The sequence below is a fragment of the Rhinopithecus bieti genome, unplaced genomic scaffold, assembly GCF_001698545.2.
Source record: "Rhinopithecus bieti isolate Rb0 unplaced genomic scaffold, ASM169854v2 scaffold_35859, whole genome shotgun sequence".
Taxonomy (NCBI): domain Eukaryota; kingdom Metazoa; phylum Chordata; class Mammalia; order Primates; family Cercopithecidae; genus Rhinopithecus; species Rhinopithecus bieti.
In genome coordinates this window covers 358,586-379,941 of record NW_016814962.1, presented here as the reverse complement: position 1 = coordinate 379,941, position 21,356 = coordinate 358,586, and the positions used below count along the sequence as shown (strand labels likewise).

The 21,356-nt window shown below is 58.0% G+C and overlaps 1 protein-coding gene across 6 annotated transcripts in view; it reads left to right on the top strand.

Moving 5' to 3' along the window:
• The window catches only part of BRF1 (BRF1 general transcription factor IIIB subunit), an 80,320-nt gene extending 59,255 nt beyond the window's left edge, over window positions 1-21,065 (top strand). For 3 of the 6 annotated variants that reach the window (XM_017852826.1, XM_017852831.1, XM_017852830.1), the window contains 11 exons: window positions 1,616-1,742; window positions 2,051-2,090; window positions 2,180-2,272; window positions 7,770-8,036; window positions 9,569-9,630; window positions 10,404-10,551; window positions 10,649-10,704; window positions 12,179-12,435; window positions 17,722-17,773; window positions 19,005-19,176; window positions 19,715-21,065. In XM_017852826.1, the coding sequence (XP_017708315.1) occupies window positions 1,616-1,742; window positions 2,051-2,090; window positions 2,180-2,272; window positions 7,770-8,036; window positions 9,569-9,630; window positions 10,404-10,551; window positions 10,649-10,704; window positions 12,179-12,435; window positions 17,722-17,773; window positions 19,005-19,176; window positions 19,715-19,752 (1,312 nt within the window). In that variant the 3' untranslated portion in view covers window positions 19,753-21,065. The remainder of the gene's footprint in view (window positions 1-1,615; window positions 1,743-2,050; window positions 2,091-2,179; window positions 2,273-7,769; window positions 8,037-9,568; window positions 9,631-10,403; window positions 10,552-10,648; window positions 10,705-12,178; window positions 12,436-17,721; window positions 17,774-19,004; window positions 19,177-19,714) is intronic. The other 3 variants (XM_017852829.1, XM_017852827.1, XM_017852828.1) reach the window with 3 other exon arrangements.
• Window positions 21,066-21,356: the final 291 nt, after the last annotated feature.

Genomic DNA, 21,356 nt, shown 5'->3' with positions numbered 1-21,356 from the left:
GGGTTTCACCATGTTGGTCATGCTGGTCTTGAACTCCTGACCTCGTGATCCACCTGCCTCGGCCTCCCAAATTGCTGGGATTACAGGCGTGAGCCACCGTGCCCGGCCTGATCCCTGTGTTTCTAAGTTGAGGCGGAGGGTGATGTGTAAAGTTGCCCTGAGTCACAAACAGGCAGGAGGCTGTCTTTGACGTCAGAAATCTGGTCCATCTCCTTTTTGGTGTGGTCCGTCCTGGACTTTGAAAGCCCAGGTGACCCCTCTCCCAGTGAGAAGCCGGAGTTCCATCAGAGGTCCCCGCATCAATTGAAATGAGTGGCACAGCAAGCCAGGCAGGCAGGGGCGGGGCTTTGCACCCCTGCTTTGCTGGGTGGTATTTGTTGGGGTTCCTCACAGCTCACCTGCACTGGCAGCCCCGTTTCATAGACTTTGGCAAGGTAAATGTGACAGTGGGGTTGCTGCAACCTGTAACTGCTGTGACATTTATCACAAATCTTAAACACACGGCTGCTGTTTTTCAGCTGAGATTGTGTCCTGTGGCAGTTTCCAAAAGCAGCTGGAAAGTATTTAACCTTAAACATCTGACTGTTGATTCTGTAAAAAGCCTTTGATTAAGCATGTTGGAGGTTGTGTAGTGTGTAGAGGCGTTCGTAAGAACTGAGCCCCATGGCTCACAGGCCTGCAGCCCCTTCCTGCCCGACTGCCAGGTGCTGAGGTTCTAGCCCAGCCTCCTGTCTTCAGGCCTTCTGAGTCTTCCACCTAGGATTGGGGTCCTCTGTGAGTGATTAAGGGTGCCTGTGGGCCTTTCTTCCAGTGAGCAGAGGTCCAGGCAGGATCAGGTGGGGGTAGAGAAGCCGCCAGAAGGGACCTGGGCGCCGAGGAGCAAGGCCTGACTGCCATGCCCCATGGAGGAACGTCTGGCAAGCACAGTTCATTTATTTGTTTTTATTTGTATTTTTTATTTTTTTGACACAGAGTTTTGCTCTTGCCGCCCAGGCTGGAGTACAGTGGCACGATCTCAGCTCACTGCAACCTCCGCCTCCTGGATTCAAGCGATTCTCCAGCCTCAGCCTCCCAAGCAGCCGAGATTACAGGCTCCCACCACCACGCCCAGCTAATTTTGCTATTTTAATAGAGACGGGGTTTCACCATGTTGGCCTGGCTGGTCTCGAACTCCTGACCTTAGGTGATCCTACCACTTCGGCCTCCCACATGCTGGGATTACAGGCATGAGCCACAGTGCCTGACCTTTTATTTTTTTTTTATATATATTTTTTGAGACAGTCTCACTCTGCTGCCCAGGTCAAAGGGCAGTGACGCTATCACAGCTCATTACAGCCTCAACCTCCTGGGCTCAAGTGATTCTCCCTGACCTCAGCCTCCCAAGTAGCAGGGACTGCAGGTCTAAAATTACCTGGCTAATTTTTTTTTTTTGGGTAGAGACAGAGTCTCACTATGTTGCTTAGGCTGGTCTCAAAGTCCCAGACTGAAACAGTCCGCCCACCTTGGGCTCCCAAGTGCTGGGATCACAGGTGTGAGCCACGCCGAGCCGGCAGCTCAGTTTAAACGGCGTTTTGACAGCTGCCAGCTCCATTTCCCATGTCCGGCTCCATTTTAGGCTCACGGAATTTGAAGACACCCCCACCAGTCAGCTGACCATCGATGAGTTCATGAAGATCGACCTGGAGGAGGAGTGCGACCCCCCCTCGTACACGGCTGGGCAGAGGAAGCTGCGGATGAAGCAGGTAGCGCCAGCCTTGGCGTCTGTCTGTGCTGGGCTTGTCAGCCTTGCAGGGAAGCTGCACACCCAGAGCCTCAGCCGCTCTTCAGTGCTGTGACCAGCCAGAGCCCGAGGCTCCGGGACACACCTCGCACAGACTCGGGGAAGTGCCACATCTTCCTGTAGGGGACACAGACCCATAGCTCCACCTCCACCGCTGCGTACCCCTAAGTTCCAACGGCCTGTGGTCCCTGGGGCCCACGGGGCACCCCGGAGGCTGCACTGTGTACCCGGGCCTCCCTTCACGAAGCCTCTCGCCCTGTTCCCTTTCAGCTTGAACAAGTCCTGTCAAAAAAACTGGAGGAGGTTGAAGGTAACCAACTGATCTTCCCATACAATGCTTCTGTTTTGTTGGGAAAATTGATTTTGTGCTGACTTTTTGCTTTTAACTTATGACTTCAGGTGAAATATCCAGTTACCAGGATGCAATTGAGATTGAACTAGAAAACAGCCGGCCAAAGGCCAAGGGGGGCCTGGCCAGCCTGGCCAAAGATGGTGAGTCCAGCCCTGGTCTCAGAACTCGAGACCTGTCTGTGTGCTCCTTGCTGGCACCTTTCCCACCAGCTGACCTTTGGCCCTGTCCCTCCTGTCCCTCTTCCTGGGTCCTCTGGTCTATGTGCACAGCCCTGGGGGTTGAGGCTGCCTCCCACCATGACCTTCCTTCCTCCTCAGACACTCGGGCTGCACGCTGGGCTGTGGCACTCGGGCTGTTGGTACAGGTTGCCCCCACCTCATCCCTCCCTGCAGAGCTCCTGTGAGGTGTGCATTGGTTTGATCCAGAAAGGTGGGACAACTCAAAGCAGTGAGTGGGGCTTATAGGTCACAGGTGGAGTCAAAGGTTTTGTGATTGGCAATTGGTTGAAAGAGTTAAGGTATTATCTAAAGACCCGGAATCAACAGAAAGAAGTGTCTAGATGAAGGTAAGAGAGTTGTGGAGACCAAGGTGCTTGTTACATAGATGAAGTCTTGTAGGTGGCCACCCTTAGAGGCAATAAATGGAAAGGTTTCCTTTTTTTTTTTTTTTGAGACGGAGTCTCTGTGGCCCAGGCTGGAGTGCAGTGGCCGGATCTCAGCTCACTGCAAGCTCCACCTCCCGGGTTTACGCCATTCTCCTGCCTCGGCCTCCCAAGTAGCTGGGACTACAGGCGCCCGCCACCTTGCCCGGCTAGTTTTTTTTTTGTATTTTTTAGTAGAGACGGGGTTTCGCTGTGTTAGCCAGGATGGTCTCGATCTCCTGACCTCGTGATCCGCCCGTCTCGGCCTCCCAAAGTGCTGGGATTACAGGCTTGAGCCACCGCGACCGGCCCTTTTTTTTTTTTTGGAGTCAGACTCTCTCTCTTTGACCCAGACTGGAGTGTAATGGTGCCATCTTGGCTCACTGCAACCTCCACCTCCCGGGTTCAAGTGACTCGAGCCTCAGCCTCCCAAGTAGCTGGGACTACCGGCACCCGCCATCACGCCCTGGTAATTTTTGTATTTTTATTAGAGACAGGGTTCTACCATGATGGCCAGGCTGGCCTTGAACTCCTGACCTCAGGTGATCTGCCTGCCTTGGCCTCCCAAAGTGTTGGGATTATAGGAATGAGCCACCGTCCCTGGACAAATGTTTCCTATTCAGAACTTTTTTGTTTGTTTGTTTTTGAGACAGAGTCTCGCCCTGTCGCCTGGGCTGGAGTGCAGTGGCACAATCTCAGCTCACTGCAACCTCCACCTGCTGGGTTCACGTGATTATCCTGCCTCAGCCTCCCAAGTAGCTGGGAGTACAGGCACACACCACCACACCTGGCTAATTTTTTGTATTTTTAGTAGAGATGGGTTTCACTGTGTTGGCCAGGCTGGTCTCGGAACTCCTGACCTTGTGATTTGCCCGCCTCGGCCTCCCAAAATGCTAGGATAACAGGTGTGAGCCACTGCTCCTGGCCCCTATTCAGACCTTTAAAATATGCTAGTCTCAGCAAATCTCTTCAGGATCAGAAAAAGACCTGGAAAGGGAAGGGGATTCTCTACAGAATGTAAGTTTCCTGCCAGGTGCAGTGGCTCACGCCTGTAATCCCAGCACTTTGGGAGGCTAAGGCGGGCAGATCACAAGGTCAAGAGATTGAGACCATCCTAACCAACATAGTGAAACCCCGTCTCTACTAAAAATACAAAAATTAGCTGGGCGTGGTGGCACACGCCTGTAGTCCCAGCTACTTGGGAGGCTGAGGCAGGAGAATCGGTTGAACCCGGGAGGCAGAGGTTGCAGTGAGCTGAGATTGCACCACTGTACTCCAGCCTGGGTGACAGAGTGAGACTCCATCTCAGAAAAAAGAAAAAGAAAAAAAATGTGAGTTTCCACTGCAAAAAACAGCTTTGCAGGGCCATTTCAAAATATGTCAAAGATGTTTTGGGGTAAAGTATTTTGATTTCTTTCAGGGCCTGCTACCTGTCATTGATGCTATACTAGAGTGAGGTTGGAATTTGGTATCTGTTGCTACAAGGTCTGTTTGGTCAGTCATCGGATCTCTGTTTGGATGTTAATGCTGATAAGCTGCTCCTGAACTCCAAAGGGAGGGGGTGTAAGAGGGTATAATGAGGCATGTCTGACCCCGCCCCCACTTCCCATCGTGGTCTGAACTAGTTTTTCAGGTTTCTTTGAAATCTCTTTGGTCAAGAGAAGGGATCCATTTGGTTGGTGTGGGGCTTAGAATTTTATTTTTGATTTGTATTCTGTACTGTGTTTTTTCACTTGGGGGTAGTAGGAGCCACCAGAGGGACTGAGAGCAGAGGCAGGTGGTGGGGAGGCTGTTGCAGGAACCCAGGGTGAGAGACCTGGCCCAGCCTGGTCAAACTCTGGAGTTACTTTTGGGGCAGAGCCAACAGTCTGGGGAATGTGCATGTCCAGGGAATGTGGCAGCTGGAGCCCCCAAGGCTCCTGGCACCTGCGGCCTGGGCCCACTTGCCCGGGGAGGGGTTTCTAAGAGGCTGCTCTGTCCAGAGGTCATTACCCACTGACGTCTGCTCTCTGGGGATCAGGTGCTTTCCCCCAAGGAGCCATTCCTCACCACGGGGACCCCTCCAGGACTCAGTGCTAGCCAGGAATTTTACATTGGAGCACATTCGGAAGAAAGTAATCTAAGACTTAGAGTGGGTCAAGCATAGTGGTTCATGCCTGTAATCGTAGCACTTTGGGAGGCGAATACAGGAGGATTGCTTGAGCGGAGTTCAAGACCAGCCTGGTCAGCACAGTAAGACCCCATCTCTACAAAAAATTTAAAAATTAGCTAGGTGTGGGAGTGTGCGCCTGTAGTCCCAGCTGCTCGGGAGGCTGAGGCCGGAGGATCACTTGAGCCCAGGAGTTCGATGTGCAGTGAGCTATGATTGCACCACTGTATTCCAGCCTGGGCAGCAGAGCCAGACCCTGTCGCCAGTACACACACACACACAAAATCTAGAGTGGGATGTTTCAAGATGAGTTTTGCCAACCTTAAAAGAAGAAGCAGAGGCAAAATTAATCTACATAATTTATTTGGGTCAAGCTTGAGGATTGCAGCCGGAGAGGACACATCTCATTGCCCTGAATATACACTCTGGTGAGCAGCAGTTACACATGGACTTTTTCTTTTTTTGGAGACGGAGGCTTACTCTGTCACCCAGGCTGGAGTACAGTTGCATAATCTCAGCTCACCACAACCTCCACCCTCTAGTTTCAAGCAATTCTCCTGTCTCATCCTCCCGAGTAGCTGAGACTACAGGCATGAGCCACCACACCCAGCTAATCTTTGTATTTTTTGTAGAAACGGGGTTTCGCCACGTTGGCCAGGCTGGTCTCGAACTCCTGACCTCAAGTGATCTGCGCACTTTGGCCTCCCAAAGTGTAGGATTACAGGAGTGAGCCATCATGCCCAGCCACAGATGGATTTTTAAAGGCAAAAAGGGATAGTGATTGGATGGATACAAAGTTGTTTGTCAGGAATTCTCATTGGCTTACAATAATATTTATTCATGATTGGCCGTACATCGTTAAGCTATTGGGTGCGGCATTATTAGGTTAGTTTAGAGCTACTCGTGGCAACAGCAGGCAGTTTCAAGAAATGAACACCTAGCTCAAGGGGAGGATTCACGTTCCTCCCATGAAAGTTCTTTTCTGTCTTTTAAATTCACCACTGGGTGATTTTTAACCGCTTTATTGCGATGTAATTGCCTTATGACAAACTGCTCATGTTTAAAATGCACCGTTTAGTTTCTGAACTTTGACGTCTGCACACACCTGTCAAGCCATAGCGACAACCAGGAAAACCCACAGATTTGTGGCTCCTGCGGGGTCCACAGGCCCTTGGTCAGTGCCCGCCCCGCCCCAGGCACCCAGTGAGCTACTTTTTGTCACTGTAAATCAGTTATGTTCTGTAGAATTCCGTACGAGTAGGATCACGCAGTGTGTTTTCCCTTCGGCTTTTTTCACGGTGTGATTATGTTGAGTCCATCAATGGTTGGTTCTTGTCTGTTGTGGCGTGGCAGTCGGCAGTCCTTCAGCACGTTGAGGGTGTGTAGCTGTTCATCTGTTGGAGTACATTGCACGTTCCGGGCTGTTACAGATGCACTCCTGAACCCCGGTGTACAAGTCCTTGTGTGGACGTTGATTTCCTTTTGGGTCAGCTGCTGAGGAGTGAAATTGCTGGCTTATGTGAAAGGCAAGTGTGTCTGTCTTTTTTTGTTGTTTTTGAGACAGGGTCTTACTCTGTCACCGAGGCTGGAGTGCAGTAGTTCGATCATAGCTCACCACAGTGTCAACCTCTTGGGCTCAAGCATCTCTCCCATATCAGCCTCCCAAGTAGCTGGGACTGCAGGCGGGCACTGCCACACCCAGCTACGTTTTCATTTTTTCATAGAGACAGGATCTTGCTATGTTGTCCAGGCTGGTCTGGAACTCCTGGGCTCAAGTGGGCGGCCACGACCTGTCTGTCTTTAAGAAATGATCAGGTTGTCGGCTGGACGTGGTGACTCACACCTGTAATCCCAGCACTTTGGGAGGCCAAGGTGGGTGGATCACGAGGTCAGGAGATCGAGACCATCCTGGCTAATACAGTGAAACCTCATCTCTACTAAAAATACAAAAAAAATTAGCTGGGTATGGGGGCAGATGCCTGTAGTCCCAGCTACTCGGGAGGCTGAGGCAGGAGAATGGCATGAGCCCGGGAGGTGGAGCTTGCAGTGAGTGGAGATTGCACCACTGCACGTCAACCTGGGCGACAGAGTGAGATTCTGTCTCAAAAAAAAAAAAAGAAATGATCAGGTTGTCTCCAGAGGGATGTCACCATGCGTGGAAGCCCAAGGGAGTATGTGCCTCCTGCCTGGGAGGCGTGGCCCGGTTTTCCTTTCAGGGCTAGACATTGTGAGTTGTGAAGGAGTAGCTGGTGGTGGTTTCATCTGCATTTCCTTCAGGACTGGAGGAGGTCTTTGTATGTGTTTGTTTACCACCCATGTGTCATATTCATGGGAGCCTTTGTTCAGATCTTTTTCCTATTTTTTAATTGGGTTGTGTTTTCTTGTGAAGTTTTGGGAATTCTTTATCTGTTCTAGATTTAAGTCCTTTATCAGTTGTGAGATTTGCAGATAAGCCTGTGGGCTCTCTTCATTGTCTTAAGGATGTCTTTCAAAGGGCAGTTCTTAATTTTTTGGAAACCTGTTTTATCAGTGTTTTATGGATTCTGCTTTTAGAGCTATTAGAAATGTTTGCCTTATCCAAGGTCACAAACATTTTCTTTTATGTTTTTGTCTGAGATGTCTGTACTTTAACTCCCCCTAGGTCTGTGATCTGCTTTGAGCTAACTTCCGCATGCAGTGCGAGGTGTGGGCTGCGGCTCGTTGTTTGGCACGTGGCCGCCAAGCACTGTGCAGCGACAGCCTTTCTCTGGGTTACCTGGCAGCTTGGTAGCATTGTTTTTTGTCACAAAAGTGGGCGCCCTGGCCCTCTGCCTGGTTAACAGGTGGTGTGTGGATTGTGTACCCCTAGGCTCCGCTGAGGACACCGCGTCCAGCTTGTGTGGCGAGGAGGACACAGAGGATGAGGAGCTGGAGGCCGCGGCCAGCCACCTGAACAAGGACTTATACCGGGAGCTCCTTGGCGGCACCCCCGGCAGCTCGGAAGCAGCAGGAAGCCCCGAGTGGGGCGGCAGACCTCCGGCCCTTGGGTCCCTACTGGACCCCCTCCCCACTGCGGCCAGCCTGGGCATCTCAGATTCAATCCGCGAATGCATTTCCTCTCAGAGCAGCGACCCCAGTGAGTTCTGATGGAGCCCTGGGGGGTGGCTGAGGTCATCAGGAGAGCTTTCCGACGTGTCCCTCTCACGGGGAGAGCTGGATGCTGCCATCCTTTGTCGGGAGGTGTGGTGTTTTCGAGCGGTGGGCTTGGGTGGGGGCACCACCAGTCCCTCCAATGGGGCCGTGTGGGCGTCAGTGGTCCTGGCATGAAGAACTGGGTGTGTGCCGATGCTGGAATGCGGTGGGTCTCGTCACCCTCACTGGGACCGCCTGCAGGCCACAGGGGCCATGGAGAACAGAGCCCACAAGTTGCGTCCAGGAGTCCCATGGGGCAGCTCCACACCTCATCCACTTGTCCAACATGATTGGGGAGCGTCATTTGCTGAGCTTGGTCATGGCAATGACGTGGCACCCCTGTCCCACAGTGCCCAGGCCAGGCCACCGTACCCGTCATGCCCCCTCCACCCTGCCCATTTGGCTGGGAGCTCTAGGAGAAAGGTGGGTCCCATCCCCCATCCCTGCCAGGACAGGTTTCCCTGGCTGAAAGCCTGGACCTTCCTGCAGCACTTCACCCTCAGGCCCTGCCTCCCGTCGGGCACCGGGGCCTGGCCTCTGTGTTGAGGAGTCATGCAAATATTTATCGAGCGACCTCTGGGCCGGGGGTGGAGACAGTCCTGATGGCTGGGGCTGCTGTGTGGGTGGAACCCAGGCAGGTCACACAGAGCAACGGGCAGAGGGGACGTGCACAGGCTCTCGGGCAGCCAGCAGCACAGTGACCCTGAGCAGAAAGGGCCATTCTGGCTGAGGAAGGGCCATGGGAGGCCTTGAGGGCTGCCTGTTTGAGTGCTGAGAGGAGCCCTCTCAGGCCTCCGCCGTGGAACAGCGTGGCAGGAGAACACCCCAGACAGTCCAGCTCTGTGCTGGAGTTGAGTTGGCAGTATGGGGCAGGCAGCTATGGTGTGGGGCTGTGGCAAGGAGAGGCTGTCCCAATTCCAGGCTGTGCAGATGCTGCTTGGACCACGTGGGGCTGGGCAGGGGTGACAGGCAGGTTTTGGGATGTTCTGAGTGTAATCATGGAAGGCTCCCTTGGGCCTGGACTCTGGATTATTTCTACTCCCTCATTTCTATCCCCAGACCTATGGGCTCAGTGATAGGGAGCTGGTGCGCCCCAGCGCAGACCCCCGTCTCACTCCGTGGCCTGGCCTTTCCTTCCTGCCCAGCTTCCGTGTCCTCCCTTGGTCTTTGGGGCCAGACAGCTTCTGTCTCCCAATCTTAAAAAGTTGCTTTCTTACAAAAAGCACAGGAGTGCTGGGATTTTCCTTCATAGCTTGAGTTTGGCATCCTGCTGTCTTCACTTAGCATCCTTAGCTAAGCATTTAAAGAGACGTGGCCATGTGGGGAAACAGGGCGTGACCCCCTGGTGCAGAGGAGGGGATGGGGTTCTAGAAGACCCTTAGCCCAGATCCAGGGTCCTGAGCCAGCCCAGGTGGTGGCCGCACTCCCGTCATCAGAGCTGGTGCTGAGTGACGCTGATGCTGTGCTTCCCTCCAGAAGATGCTTCGGGAGACGGCGAGCTGGACCTCAGTGGCATTGACGACCTGGAGATTGACAGGGTGAGTGGCAGCACCCCTTCCCAGGAGGGGCCAGGCTTGGGAGGGCGCTGCAGCCCAAGGAGCCCTGAGTGGCCAGGCAGGGTTGGCCATCTCCCCTGCCCAGTGCCCACCCCGCTGGGTGAAGTGGGCTCCTGGCCTTCTAGCCACTGTTCCCAGGACCCACCCCCAGACTCTCCTATCCAGTGTTGGCTCCAGGGCAGCCTGTCGGGAGGCCCCCAGCTTTGCACCTGGCCCTTGCGGCCCTCTGGGCATGTAGCCTGTGGCAAGCACAGATCACACAAGTGGCCCCAGGGTCAGCCCATCGAGGGGGTCTCCAGACACAAGAGGGTACCCACTGACTCCACATGCACTGTGTGTCCCCAAACCTCAGGGGTTCCAGCCATTGGGACCAGCTCTTTGCAATTTATCTCAACATACTTGCCCTCTGTCAGGCAGAAAGTCTTCTTTCCTGATTTCATGGCCACGTGGTGCCTCAGACCCCTTCAGCCTGGCCCATCTGTTCCTGAGTGGGTGGCTCTCACCCTCACGTGGTTCCTTTGTGGGGACCTGTAGCCTGTGCTCTGGCTGGCGAGGGTCCTGGTGTTGGCAGGGCCTGCAGGCTGCCCTAGAGGGTCTCACAGCTGTGGCCTGCTTGGTTGGCCTTGGGACAGGCAGAGGTGCAGCAGATCCCCAACTCACCCCGAGCGGGGAGACCTCAGCCCAGGCTCCGCACTAAATAGAGGCTGGCCCTGATTCCCCTTCCTCTAACGGGGGAAATACTTCCCGCTGGTCAGCACGACCTTAGCACGCCCTGGTGCGCGAAGGCTAAAAGCCAGCCCCACTTCCCTGTGCTCGCCCAGTACATCCTGAATGAGTCGGAAGCCCGCGTGAAGGCCGAGCTGTGGATGAGGGAGAACGCCGAGTATCTGCGGGAGCAGAGGGGTAAGCGCCACCTGCCCGCACTCACACGCAGGACGCACAGTCCGCAGGCCTGGGGCGTGGGCCCTCAGTGACACCGGCCCCTTTTCTGAACTTTTAGAAAAAGAAGCAAGAATAGCCAAAGAGAAGGAGCTTGGCATCTACAAGGAGCACAAGGTGGGCGCCTGTGACGCCGGGCCTGGCCTTCTCGGGGGTGTCCAGGTTCCGGGGGGCAAATGTCTCTGGAATGTCCCTTCCCCGTGTGACCCAGGGTAGACAGCTGGAGGCCATGTGCTCTGGACCCCAGACCGATGTCCCTAACTGGCAAGTCCTGCCCCGTCGTGCTGGCCACAGGTGCCCAGCCGTCGGCTTTACCTTGGAGGGTGTGTGCTCAGCCTTGGGGTGACCCTCTGGACACATCACCAGGGCAGACTGTGTCGGGCCTCGGGGCTGGATGCTGGGGTTCCTGCCTGTGTAACCGGCGTTTGCTCTTCTAATGACCTGGGAAGGTCCGACTGTAATGCCTCCCTGCCTTGTAGTCGTCATGGTGACTTGGCTCAGCTGGCTTACTCCAGGGTGGAACGTGCCTTCAGTCTCATGGTGCAGTCAGCAGTGGTTGAGCCTCTGAGTGACTGAGCAGGAGAAAACACAGGGAGCCAGTTCCCTGCCTGTGAGACTGGGGTCCCTCGGACCAAGCTGCAGGTGTCTGGGAGGGCGGATGTGGGGCCTACCCACTCAGGAGGACCCGGGGAGCTTGTGGGCAGGGAGTTAGGAACCTAAGCACTCCGCCCCACCCAACAGCACGTCCCAGGCCTTGCTGGGCCACGTGGGAAGATTGTCATGCAGGGAGGGCAGCAGGGGTGGTGCAGGCTGATTGCCCTGGAGTGGTCTGTGGCTCCAGCTCCTAGAATGAGATCCAGGGTCTTCGGGCAGCTGGGGCCTTTGACCTGGGCCGCGGTGCTGGGACGGATTGTCTGTCTTGTTTGTTTGTTTGTTTGTTTGTTTCTGAGGCGGAGTCGCGCTCTGTCGCCCAGGCTGGAGTGCAGTGGCCGGATCTCAGCTCACTGCAAGCTCCGCCTCCCGGGTTTACGCCATTCTCCTGCCTCAGCCTCCCGAGTAGCTGGGACTACAGGCGCCCGCCACCTCGCCCGGCTAGTTTTTGTATTTTTAGTAGAGACGGGGTTTCACCGTGTTAGCCAGGATGGTCTCAATCTCCTGACATCGTGATCCGCCCGCCTCGGCCTCCCAAAGTGCTGGGATGACAGGCGTGAGCCACCGCGCCCGGCCATTGTCTGTCTTTGGCCTGGGCTGCAGTGCTGGGGCGGATTGTCTGTCTTCACTGAGTATCCTCTCTGCTGTGGCCCTCACAGTGCAGCAGCTCGTCGCCCTGCCATGTGCATGTGGCACATTTGCTGCTGTTGCTGTCTGGAGGCCCTGCCAGCACCCATGCCAGCCCACATGCCCCACTCACCTGGGAGGGCAGGATTTGACGTGGGCAGGCCCAGAGAGCACCAGGCTGGCCCACATTCTGGGAGGAGGAGGCAGGAGCAGCTCTTGTGAGGGCCTGCACTCCTGGCCTCACGTGGAGCCCCTGGTGGTTGAGTGCAGTGGGCGTGACTCACGGGAGGCATTCTTGCGTGTTTCCATCAAGCCCAAGAAGTCTTGCAAGCGACGGGAGCCAATTCAGGCCAGTACCGCCAGGGAGGCCATTGAGAAGATGCTGGAGCAGAAGAAGATCTCCAGCAAGATCAACTACAGTGTGCTCCGGGGCCTCAGCAGCGCCGGCGGGGGCAGCCCGCACAGGGAGGCTGCGCAGCCCGAGCAGAGCGCCAGTGCCAGGAAGCTGTCACGAAGGAGAACGCCGGCCAGCACAAGTGGGGCTGACCCTGTGACCAGTGTGGGGAAAAGGTACCATCCTGTCCTGCGGGGCTGGGTTAGGGCAGGAGCCCAGGGCAGGCAGAGGCCCATGGCTTCGGGTCCTGGAGCTGTCAGGGGCCAGCCGGAGCCACAGAAGTGCCTGGAGTGGCATTTGCCACCTGCATGCTGGGGACCGGTGGGCCGTCTCCGGTGCATTGATGGTGTCCTTGGCCTGGCGGGCTGTGACCTGATGAGCAGTACAGGCTGTCAGAGGGGTCCTGCAGCCTAGGCTCTGTTTTGTCCCAAGGAGGGGATGGGACACTCAGTGGGGTCGGCCCCTTCTCCAGCCTGGGTTCAGGAAGAAGAGCCCCCAGCCCTGCCGCCCTGTGCCTGCTCTGCGCACCCAGGCTGCGTTGCTGTCTCTGCCGAGGTGGTGGGTGAGAGCAGCGCACTGCTGAGGAAGGAGGATGTAGGTGGAGAATGTGGCTGAGGGACTGTCAAAGGCGGGATATGCTGGCTTCCGTGCACAGGGTCACGAGGCTCTGCAGCTCCATGCAGGGCCGCCTTGGAGTGGCTCGGCCTCTCTGCACGGCTTGCCTCTGGGTGGTGGCTGCAGGGTCTCCTGACGAGGCCATGAGCAGCTGGGCTTACCTGCTGCGGCTTTGGGGCCCACGGCTAGTCCATGTGACCTCCTGGCAGTGGAGATGGGATCGGCGGCTTAGCTTCTGGCTCCATCCTGTAGTGGTTCCGACCTTCACTCCACCCCACCGAGTCTCTGGGCTGGGAGCGTCTGCTGGTCCTACTGCTCCTTGGGATCTCCTGCGCTGTCTCCAGCTGCTTCCCCTGTGGGGCAGTGCTGAGCCTCGGCAGCCCCGTCAGGGCCTCCTGGTGTTTGCAGTGGTTTCTCCCTGGCCTTTTGAGCTGCTTGGCCAGCCACGCCGCCCTGTGAGAGTTGGCTGTGCCATGGGCCTGCCCCGCCCCGCCCCACGGTGCCCAGGTGCTGCTCTGTGAGGGAGCCTGACCTCCTTGCAGGCTGGTGCTTCTCAGCCAGCATCTCAGCCCCTCAGGAGGGCCGCATGAGCGGTCTCCTCCACATCAGCCGTGCAGTGGCCCTCCGGGGATGCATTCCTAGCACAGCTCCTGGCATGCGTAGGAGGTCAGTGGGGCAGAGGTGAAGTCAGGGCAGGTCCATGGCTTGGTTCCCCTGTGCCCGAGCACTCTCAGGTCGGATCTGAGGCCTGAGTCTCAGTGTCCGCTGCCTGCCCAGCCAGTCTCTGTCAGCGCTAGCGGGGACGGGGGTCCTGTCCCAGTTAGGTGATTCTGGTGCCTGGTTAGAGTTCACAGCCCCCTCTGTCACATCTGACCAGCTGGCCCAGACAAGGCCTCGATGTGCATGTGTGTCTCTGTGTGTATGTGTGTCTGTGTCTGTATACACATAGTACATGCAGTGCGTGTATGCCTGTGTCTGTGTGCATGCAGTGCCTGTGTCTGTGTAGTGTGTGCGTGTGTGTGCCTGTGCAGTATATGTGTGCATGTGCATGTGTGCCTATGCATGCAGTGTGTGCATGTGTGCCTGTGTCTGTGTGCAGTGTGTGTGCATATGTGCCTGTGTATGCAGTGTGTGTGTATGCACCTGTGCCTGTCTCTGTATGCAGTGTGTGCGCGCATGTGTGCCTGTGTGTATGCAGTGTGTGTGTACATGTGTGTGCCTGTGTATGCAGTGTGTATGCATGTGTGTGTGCATGTGTCTATGCATGCAGTGCATGTGTGCCTGTGTGCATGCAGTGTGTGCCTGTCTGTGTGCATGCAGTGTGTGTGTGTGCGTGTGCCTGTGCGTGCATGCAGTGCGTCTGTGCATGCAGTGTGTGTGCATGTATGTGTATGCTTATGTCTGTGTGCATGCAGTGTGTGCGTGTGTGGCTGTGTGCATGCAGTGTGTGTGTGCATGTGCATGTGTGCCTGTCTGTGTGCATGCAGTGTGTGCATGTGTGTGCGCCTGCAGTGTGCGTGTGCTTGTGTGCCTGTCTGTGTGCATGCAGTGTGTGCGTGTGTGCCTGTGTGCATGCGGTGTGTGGGTGCTTGCATCTGTGTGCATGCAGTGTGTGCATGTGTGTGTGTGCCTGTGTCTATGCATGCTGTGTGTGCACATGTCCGTGCATGCAGTGCATATGCACACAGTACGTGTGTGTTGGTGCACTCAGTACGTGTGTGCGTGCATGTGTACTTGTGTCTGCACACAGTATGTGGGCATGTCTAAGTTTTTGTGTGCAAGTGCAGATGTGCATGCCTATGTCTCTCTGTGCATGCAGTGTGTGTGCATGCAACACGTGTATCTGTATGTCTACACAGTGTGTGTGCATGTCTGTGTTTCTGTGTACACGTGTGCACACGTGTATACACAGTGCGTGTTTGTGTGCATGGGGCGTGTCTTAAATCTCTCGAGTGTGTGCACACTCGAGTGTGCGCGTGAGTCTGTGTGCACACAGTGTATGTGCACATACATCTGTGTGTTCATGCACTGCTTGTGCATTCAAAACCCATCAGTCTTCCCCCACAAATGGCCATGATCCGATTCGTCAATATTTAGTGTTCTAAGACGGAAGCATGAAGACCTCAGGGCTGGGGATACCTCGACCCTCCGCACCCCCACCCCCACTCAGGCCTGGGCAGCTCAGGCAGTTCCAGCAGGGCAGGGGAGAGGGGGGTCTACCTGGGGACAGAAGGGCATGTCCCGGTTGCCCTTGTAGCCCATGGGGGCAGCTTTTCACCCACGCTCGGATGAGGAAAAAGGGACTTGGACTACTTGGAAAGAGGCTGAGGCTCCAACCTGAGAAAGGGAGGTGGGGACAGACCACCGAGGAGGGGCTCAGCTGAGGAGGCACTGCCTCAGCCCAGCGACCACAGCGTCCCTCAGCAGCAGCTGTGCTGCCTTGGGCGGCCCAGGCATGACAGCCCCTCCTTGCTGTGGGGGAACCAGCCTGAGCTGCACCCCCATTCTCTTTGGCTGCTGGTGGCTGCCCAGCCCATCTCCCTCTGGCCACCTGCCCCTAGTCCCGTGTCGTGACGCATGCTTCCCCTGATGACAGACACCTGCAGAACCCGAGCTGGGCCACGCGGGGATGTGGGCAGCTGAGCCACACGGGGATGTGGGCAGCCGCTCCCTCCAAGCTTGTGTCCTCCTCACTCTGCGGTCACTCGGGCTGGTGTGGCCCTCGGGGTCTTCCTCTAGCCCAGGCAGATGAGTCTGCCGTCACGCCTGAACATCCCCCTCTGGGGACAGGCAGAGGGGCCAAGGGGGCAAAGGGGGGGCCCACCAGATGAGCTCCTCTCCTGTCTGCTTACAGGCCCCAGGGTCCCCCCAAGCTGGGCTGGGACTGGGCTTCAGCCGAGTGGGGTCAGCACGTGCTGGCGTGGCTGTGAGAGGAGCGGCCTGAGCCCAGCAGTGGCTTTGTGTAATCGGTGGGCGCAGCGCCCCCACATCCTCAGGCCCCTGGCTGGGGACCCCCCTACAGGCCAAGACCGTGGCCGAGGTGATGGCAGGTGGGAGCTTGTTCTCCAGGTGCTCTCAGATCCTCCCGTGTGGATGGGCTGCCTCGGGTTCACACAGGATACTGCAAGGAAGGGGAAGCCCCTGAGGCAGGCCTCCACCTGGCCCTCAGACCCCGGGAGCTTCACGGTTCTGCACCCTTGAACACCACGCACCCTCTCTCCAGCCGGGCTCGGCAGGAGCAGGGAGCTTGCTGGCCCCCTAGGGTGAGGCCTGGCACAGCTGCTTCGTGGTTCTGGAAAAGCTGGATTTGTCTGTCAGAACCTTGGGTCAGTGCAGCAGGACCTTGTGACTTGAATCTCAGCGTGTCCTCAGTGCCAGGTGGGGGAGGAAGGGCATGTCCCTGCAGGAAGTTCACCCTCCTAACAGCGCCGTTCTCCCTGTGGCCCCGTAGTCCTGCCCGCCAGCATCTGTTTCTCTCTGGCTAAGGCACAGTCTGCTGAAGTCAAAGAAACTACCTCTTCTAGAGGTTGCAGTGGGCCGAGATCACGCTGCTGCACTCTAACCTGGTCACAGAGCAAGATTCCATCTCAGAAAAAAAGAAAAAAAACTGCCTCTCCTTGAGCCGGGGGAGGCTCAGGGCCCTCCTCAACGGGGGCCTGCTGGCCTGACCTTCCGGAGCATGAATCTCCTGAGGACTTAGTCCCACCCGCCAAGATCAGGCCTCCGACCCAGCTGCCGGGCCTGCCTGCTGGAGCGCCAGCCACTTTTGGAGAGACCACAGTGGGGTGTCTCATTGCAGTCAGCCTGCTGAGAAGCTCCGCCACGGGGCCAGCCGCCATCCCCAGAGGCCCCCGCTGCACTGCACAGTGGGCCTGGGGATGGGGGTGGGGACGGCGGAGCAGCGCCTGCCAGGCTCCAGGAACCAGGCTGGAGGCCTGGCCTGAGGATACAGCACCACCAGGAGCTCTGGGAGCTCAGGGTCCCACTTCCTTCAGACTATGGAGAGGGCCACATGGGGAGCCTGGGGCCTCAGCGTGGCTCACACCTGCTGTCAGCTTCACCCCGAGCAGAGCTCCATGTCTAGGTGTTCTGCTAATGTCTACTTGTCATGGGGTTCCTTCCCAGTGTCCCGAGAGTTCATCTGACACGTCACAGCCAGGCAGGGCCCTGACTCAGGCCCCCTACCGCCTCCCCACACAGCTGCGCCGTGGAGGGAAGGGCTCTGCCCCTGCTGCATCCTTCCCTACAGGCCCTGAGCCCTCTCATTGCCCGCCTGCCAGCCCTGTGTGTCTCTGCTGGGACTTGCGGGGAATGCCTGCGTCCTGTCCCGTGGGGTCCCCTATCTTCCTGGGGGGACCAGCAGTCTCCAAGAAGACTTGGCATGTGGAAGGCACCTTTAGCCTTGGTGTGTGGTGGGCCAGCGAGCAGGCCTGTGCAGGGTGTCGTCAGGTGAAGCAGGACTGCCCTGGGCCTGGCGGGGATTGGGGAAGCAGGCTGGGGTCTTCGGGTCTAACAGTGTCCCTTCCCCCCCCCTCCCTGAGTGACGTAGGGCAGCAGGCAGCTCCTTGAGGCTCAGGCACTGTTGGAAGAGGAATGGGCTGGGGAGCGGGGCGTCTGCAGCTTCTGTGTTTCTGCGTCCAGTGGTGCACCCTGTTGAGAATGTGAACGGGTCAGAGCTCTGTGTTGAGGTGATGGAGCACACAGAGGCTGGACACAGAACCAGACTTCCAGAGGGACCGAGAAACCGTCAAGTTAACGCTGGGAAGTGAAGACAGGCAGAAGGGAACAAGTGGGCAGGCGCTCTGGGAGCCTGGGCTGAGGCTGCCATGCTGTGCTTCCTTTTGCAGGTTGAGGCCTCTGGTGTCTACGCAGCCAGCGAAGAAGGCAGCTACAGGAGAGGTGCGTTGTCCCATGCAGCCAGGGCAGGGGGACCTTGGGAGGCAGCCCACCCATTTCTTCCTGGGCCCAGATGCTTGGTCTGTGAGCACAGGGAGAGCAGGCCTGACAGAGGCACCTGCCCCTTTGCTGCACACTGGCCTGGCGTGGCCAGAGAACCGAGGCCCGAGGGCGGGGCTCCCAGTTGCTGGAGCAGGAGCGGGCAGGAAGTGGGGACCGTTGTGTGCCTCCTGCTCAGCGCTCGGGCCAAGGGTGAGCAGCCTTGCTGGTGGGCCTGGTGTCTTGCAGGGGAAACCTGTGTGGAGGAGCAGGCGCTGCCAGGTACCTGTATGGAGGAGCAGGCACTGCCAGGAACCGTTATGGGGAGGCAGGCACTGCCAGGCACCGTATGGAGAGGAAAGCAGGCACTGCCAGGACACCTTGTATGGAGGAAGCGGGCAGCTGACCAGGCACCTGTATTGGAGGAAGCAGGGCATCCAGGCCACAGGGATGTAGGAAGCAGGTACTGCCAGGCACCTGTGTGTAGGAGGCAGGCACTGCCAGGCACCTGTATGGAGGAGGCAGGCACTGCCAGGCACCTGTATGGAGGAAACAGGCACTGCCAGGCACCTGTGTGTAGGAAGCAGGCACTGCCAGGCACCTGTATGGAGGAAGCAGGCGCTGCCAGGCACCTGTGTGGAGGAGGCAGGCGCTGCCAGGCACCTGTGTGGAGGAGGCAGGCGCTGCCAGGCCACAGGGCCCAGCCCTTCAGGGCCCAGGGGTCTTTCACCTGCACTGTCATTTGTTGGTGACTGGTCTGGCCCAGGAAACCAGGGAGCAGCAGGGAGGGTCCCAGTGCAGCTGAAGGTGCTGGCGGGTTGCGGCCCCAGCAGCCTCTCTCTGTGTTGTGGGGGCCAGGCCAGGCCAAGCCCCCCGGGGGCGGAGGCCACAGTGTCCTCGGCCGAGGCCTATGGTCTGGAAAGGCGTTCTGCGTGCTCCCCGAGCGCTGGGGTGGGGCCCAATAGGGTACAGGAGCAGGGGCTGGCAGAGGCTCGAGGGTGGGATCTTGATGCTGACACAGCTCGTGGTACAGCCACCAGGACGCCAGAAGGAGCCAGTGGGCCTGGGAGCCCTAGCTCACCCTGGGACCTGCTGGAGGGGCAAGAGCGGCTGAGCACCCTGGGCCCGCCCTGGGGGGTCTGTTGCGAGGAAGTGCTCCCAGCTCTGTGTGTATCCGAGCCCTGCTTCGTTCCAGGCTTTGCTCCCAAGCTCTCCCGCCCTCAGAGCTGAGCCTGCCAGGCCCCAGGCGGTCCTGGTGGAGAGCGGGCCTGTGTCGTACCATGCTGATGAGGAGGCTGACGAGGAGGAACCTGACGAGGAGGACGGGGAGCCCTGCGTCAGTGCCCTGCAGATGATGGGCGGCAATGGTGGGTGGGGCCCGACAGCTGGGAGGGGTTCAAGGGAATTAAAGGCATCAGCTACTGCCCCTCATGATCCCTGAACTTGGGCCTGTTGGCTTCAAATTGAATTTCTGTTTCTCCCTGGAAAGAAATGTGAACTAAGACATTTTGTAAATTGGTCATGTCGATTGTGAGGTTGGAGCCAGCCAGGGTCAGAGAGGCTAGGGACGGTGAGGTACCCACCATGAGGGCCGCCCAGCCAACAGCATGAGGTTCCCCAGTCTGCCCACTACCATGGACCTGCACACCCAGGGAGGGAGGCTGAGGGAGCCCATGCTGCTCTCAGGTGCCCTCGACGAGGAGCGAGGCCCTGCTCTGGGTGCATGCCAGTCCCAGGAGGTGGAGAGGAGCCCAAGATGGCTCCTGGCGGGGCACGGGGACCACAGCCAGTGGGGCTGGGGCCGGAGTCTCCTGGAGGGGTACCAGGAACAGGGTGGGTGGAGGGGGGCTCTGGGCTCCTGACTCCCACAGAGACCCTGGGCTTCATGACTGTGCTCTTCTGCAGACTACGGCTGTGATGGCGATGAGGACGATGGCTACTGAAGCGCGCCTCCAGGCAGGTGGTGTCCTGGCGGGGGGCCTTGCGGGCCTCCTCAGCATCAGACGGGCTTACAGGACCGCAGCAGGCAGGCCCCAGCATCAAGACTCCTGGTGACAGGTGGCACTTGCCCCACAGCCCTGTCCCCTGTGGAACTTGCCATTGGGATTGTGTTTCTATCCAGCAAGGGAAACCGGCCCAAGCGTCTGCTTGTGTGTGATCAGATGTGGGCCTGGGGTGCGCAGGGCTATGTCCCGCTGCCTGCCGTCGACTCACCCAAGGACCCTCCAAGGCCGGCAGTGTGGTGTTGCTACTAGAAGGGAACAGGCTTAGGGCAGCCCACCTCTGGTCCACGTGTGTGAAGGGCTGAGTATGCTGGCCCTGTAACTCAGGACCAGCTCTGGAGTCTCCAGCCGCCCTCCGCACTGTCCCTCCTGAGCAGCACTCGGCACCAGTGGCCTCCGCCAGAGAGGAAGCTGGAGCCCTGCAGTTGTCTGGTGCAGCCGTGGGAGCTGAGGGTCTGGCACTTGAGAGGCAGCAGCTCTTCCGCGACCACGCTGTCTGAAGGTCCTCTGGCTCCAGCTGCCGCGACCACGCTGTCTGAAGGTCCTCTGGCTCCAGCTGTGGCCCTGCATCCAGATACCTGCCTCCTCCAAGGCAGACACCCCCACCCCTGCCTCCTCCAGACCCCGCTCCCACTGCCTGCACTGCCTGGAGCAGCATGGGGTTCAGACTTCTGCTTCAGGGACACGAGTTGTGTCCCCAGGAGCCCTGCGGCTGCCAGCAGGCGAACTGAGTGCCCGACAGTCGAGACCAGCGCCCACCCGCCTGAGCATAACTAGGCAGTGCAGGCATGGCCTGCATAGTGTCCTGGTGTTGGGAGTGCCCCGTGGACAGAGCCAGAGGGCAGTGGCGCTCCCTGTCAGAGCTGCATCAGGTCCCCCATCCAGGAGGGAGGGCAGAGGGAGGCCCGAGAGCCTCCCCAGGGCCAGGCCTCTTCATGGGAAGGCCCAGCACCACCCGTAGGGGTCTCAGCTCTGGCATGGCTGCCCTGGGTGTGGCTGAGGAGGGGCCTCACCCTGTGTCCCTGGGAGAGGGTGGTCTGGAGGCAGAGGCGTGCCGCACTGACCCCGGAGGCCTCATCCTCCCCGTGGAATGGGCTGTATGTCCTGCCCCCACTTGGCCCACGGCAGGCCAGACCCCCCCATACCCCCACCCAGAGCTCAGCAGCCAGCCTGGGTCCTGCCAGGGCTTCTCGAAGGCTCGGGGGAAGAATAGATATAGTAAAGCAGAGAGATCTGTGGTTACTTAACAGAAATCGCCTGACTCTTGTCTGATTCTGTGTTGTGATCTGTGGCCAGCGCCGTGTCAGGTGCATCAGGGCCCACGTAGCGCCAGCTGGACCCAGCCCTTTGTGACCCGACCCGTGTCTCAGGTCAAGAACTGGGGCTGCTGGCTGCACGGCCTGGCCATGGGTATTAGCCCCCGAGACCCAGAGGCTGCCCTGAGTGAGGGGTGTGGGGTCTTTAGGTCCCCCTGACTACTGCAGCAGCTGTGAGTGAGTGTGCATTAGCCTGGGCTGGATGTGGGCTGGGCATGAGTGTGCCAC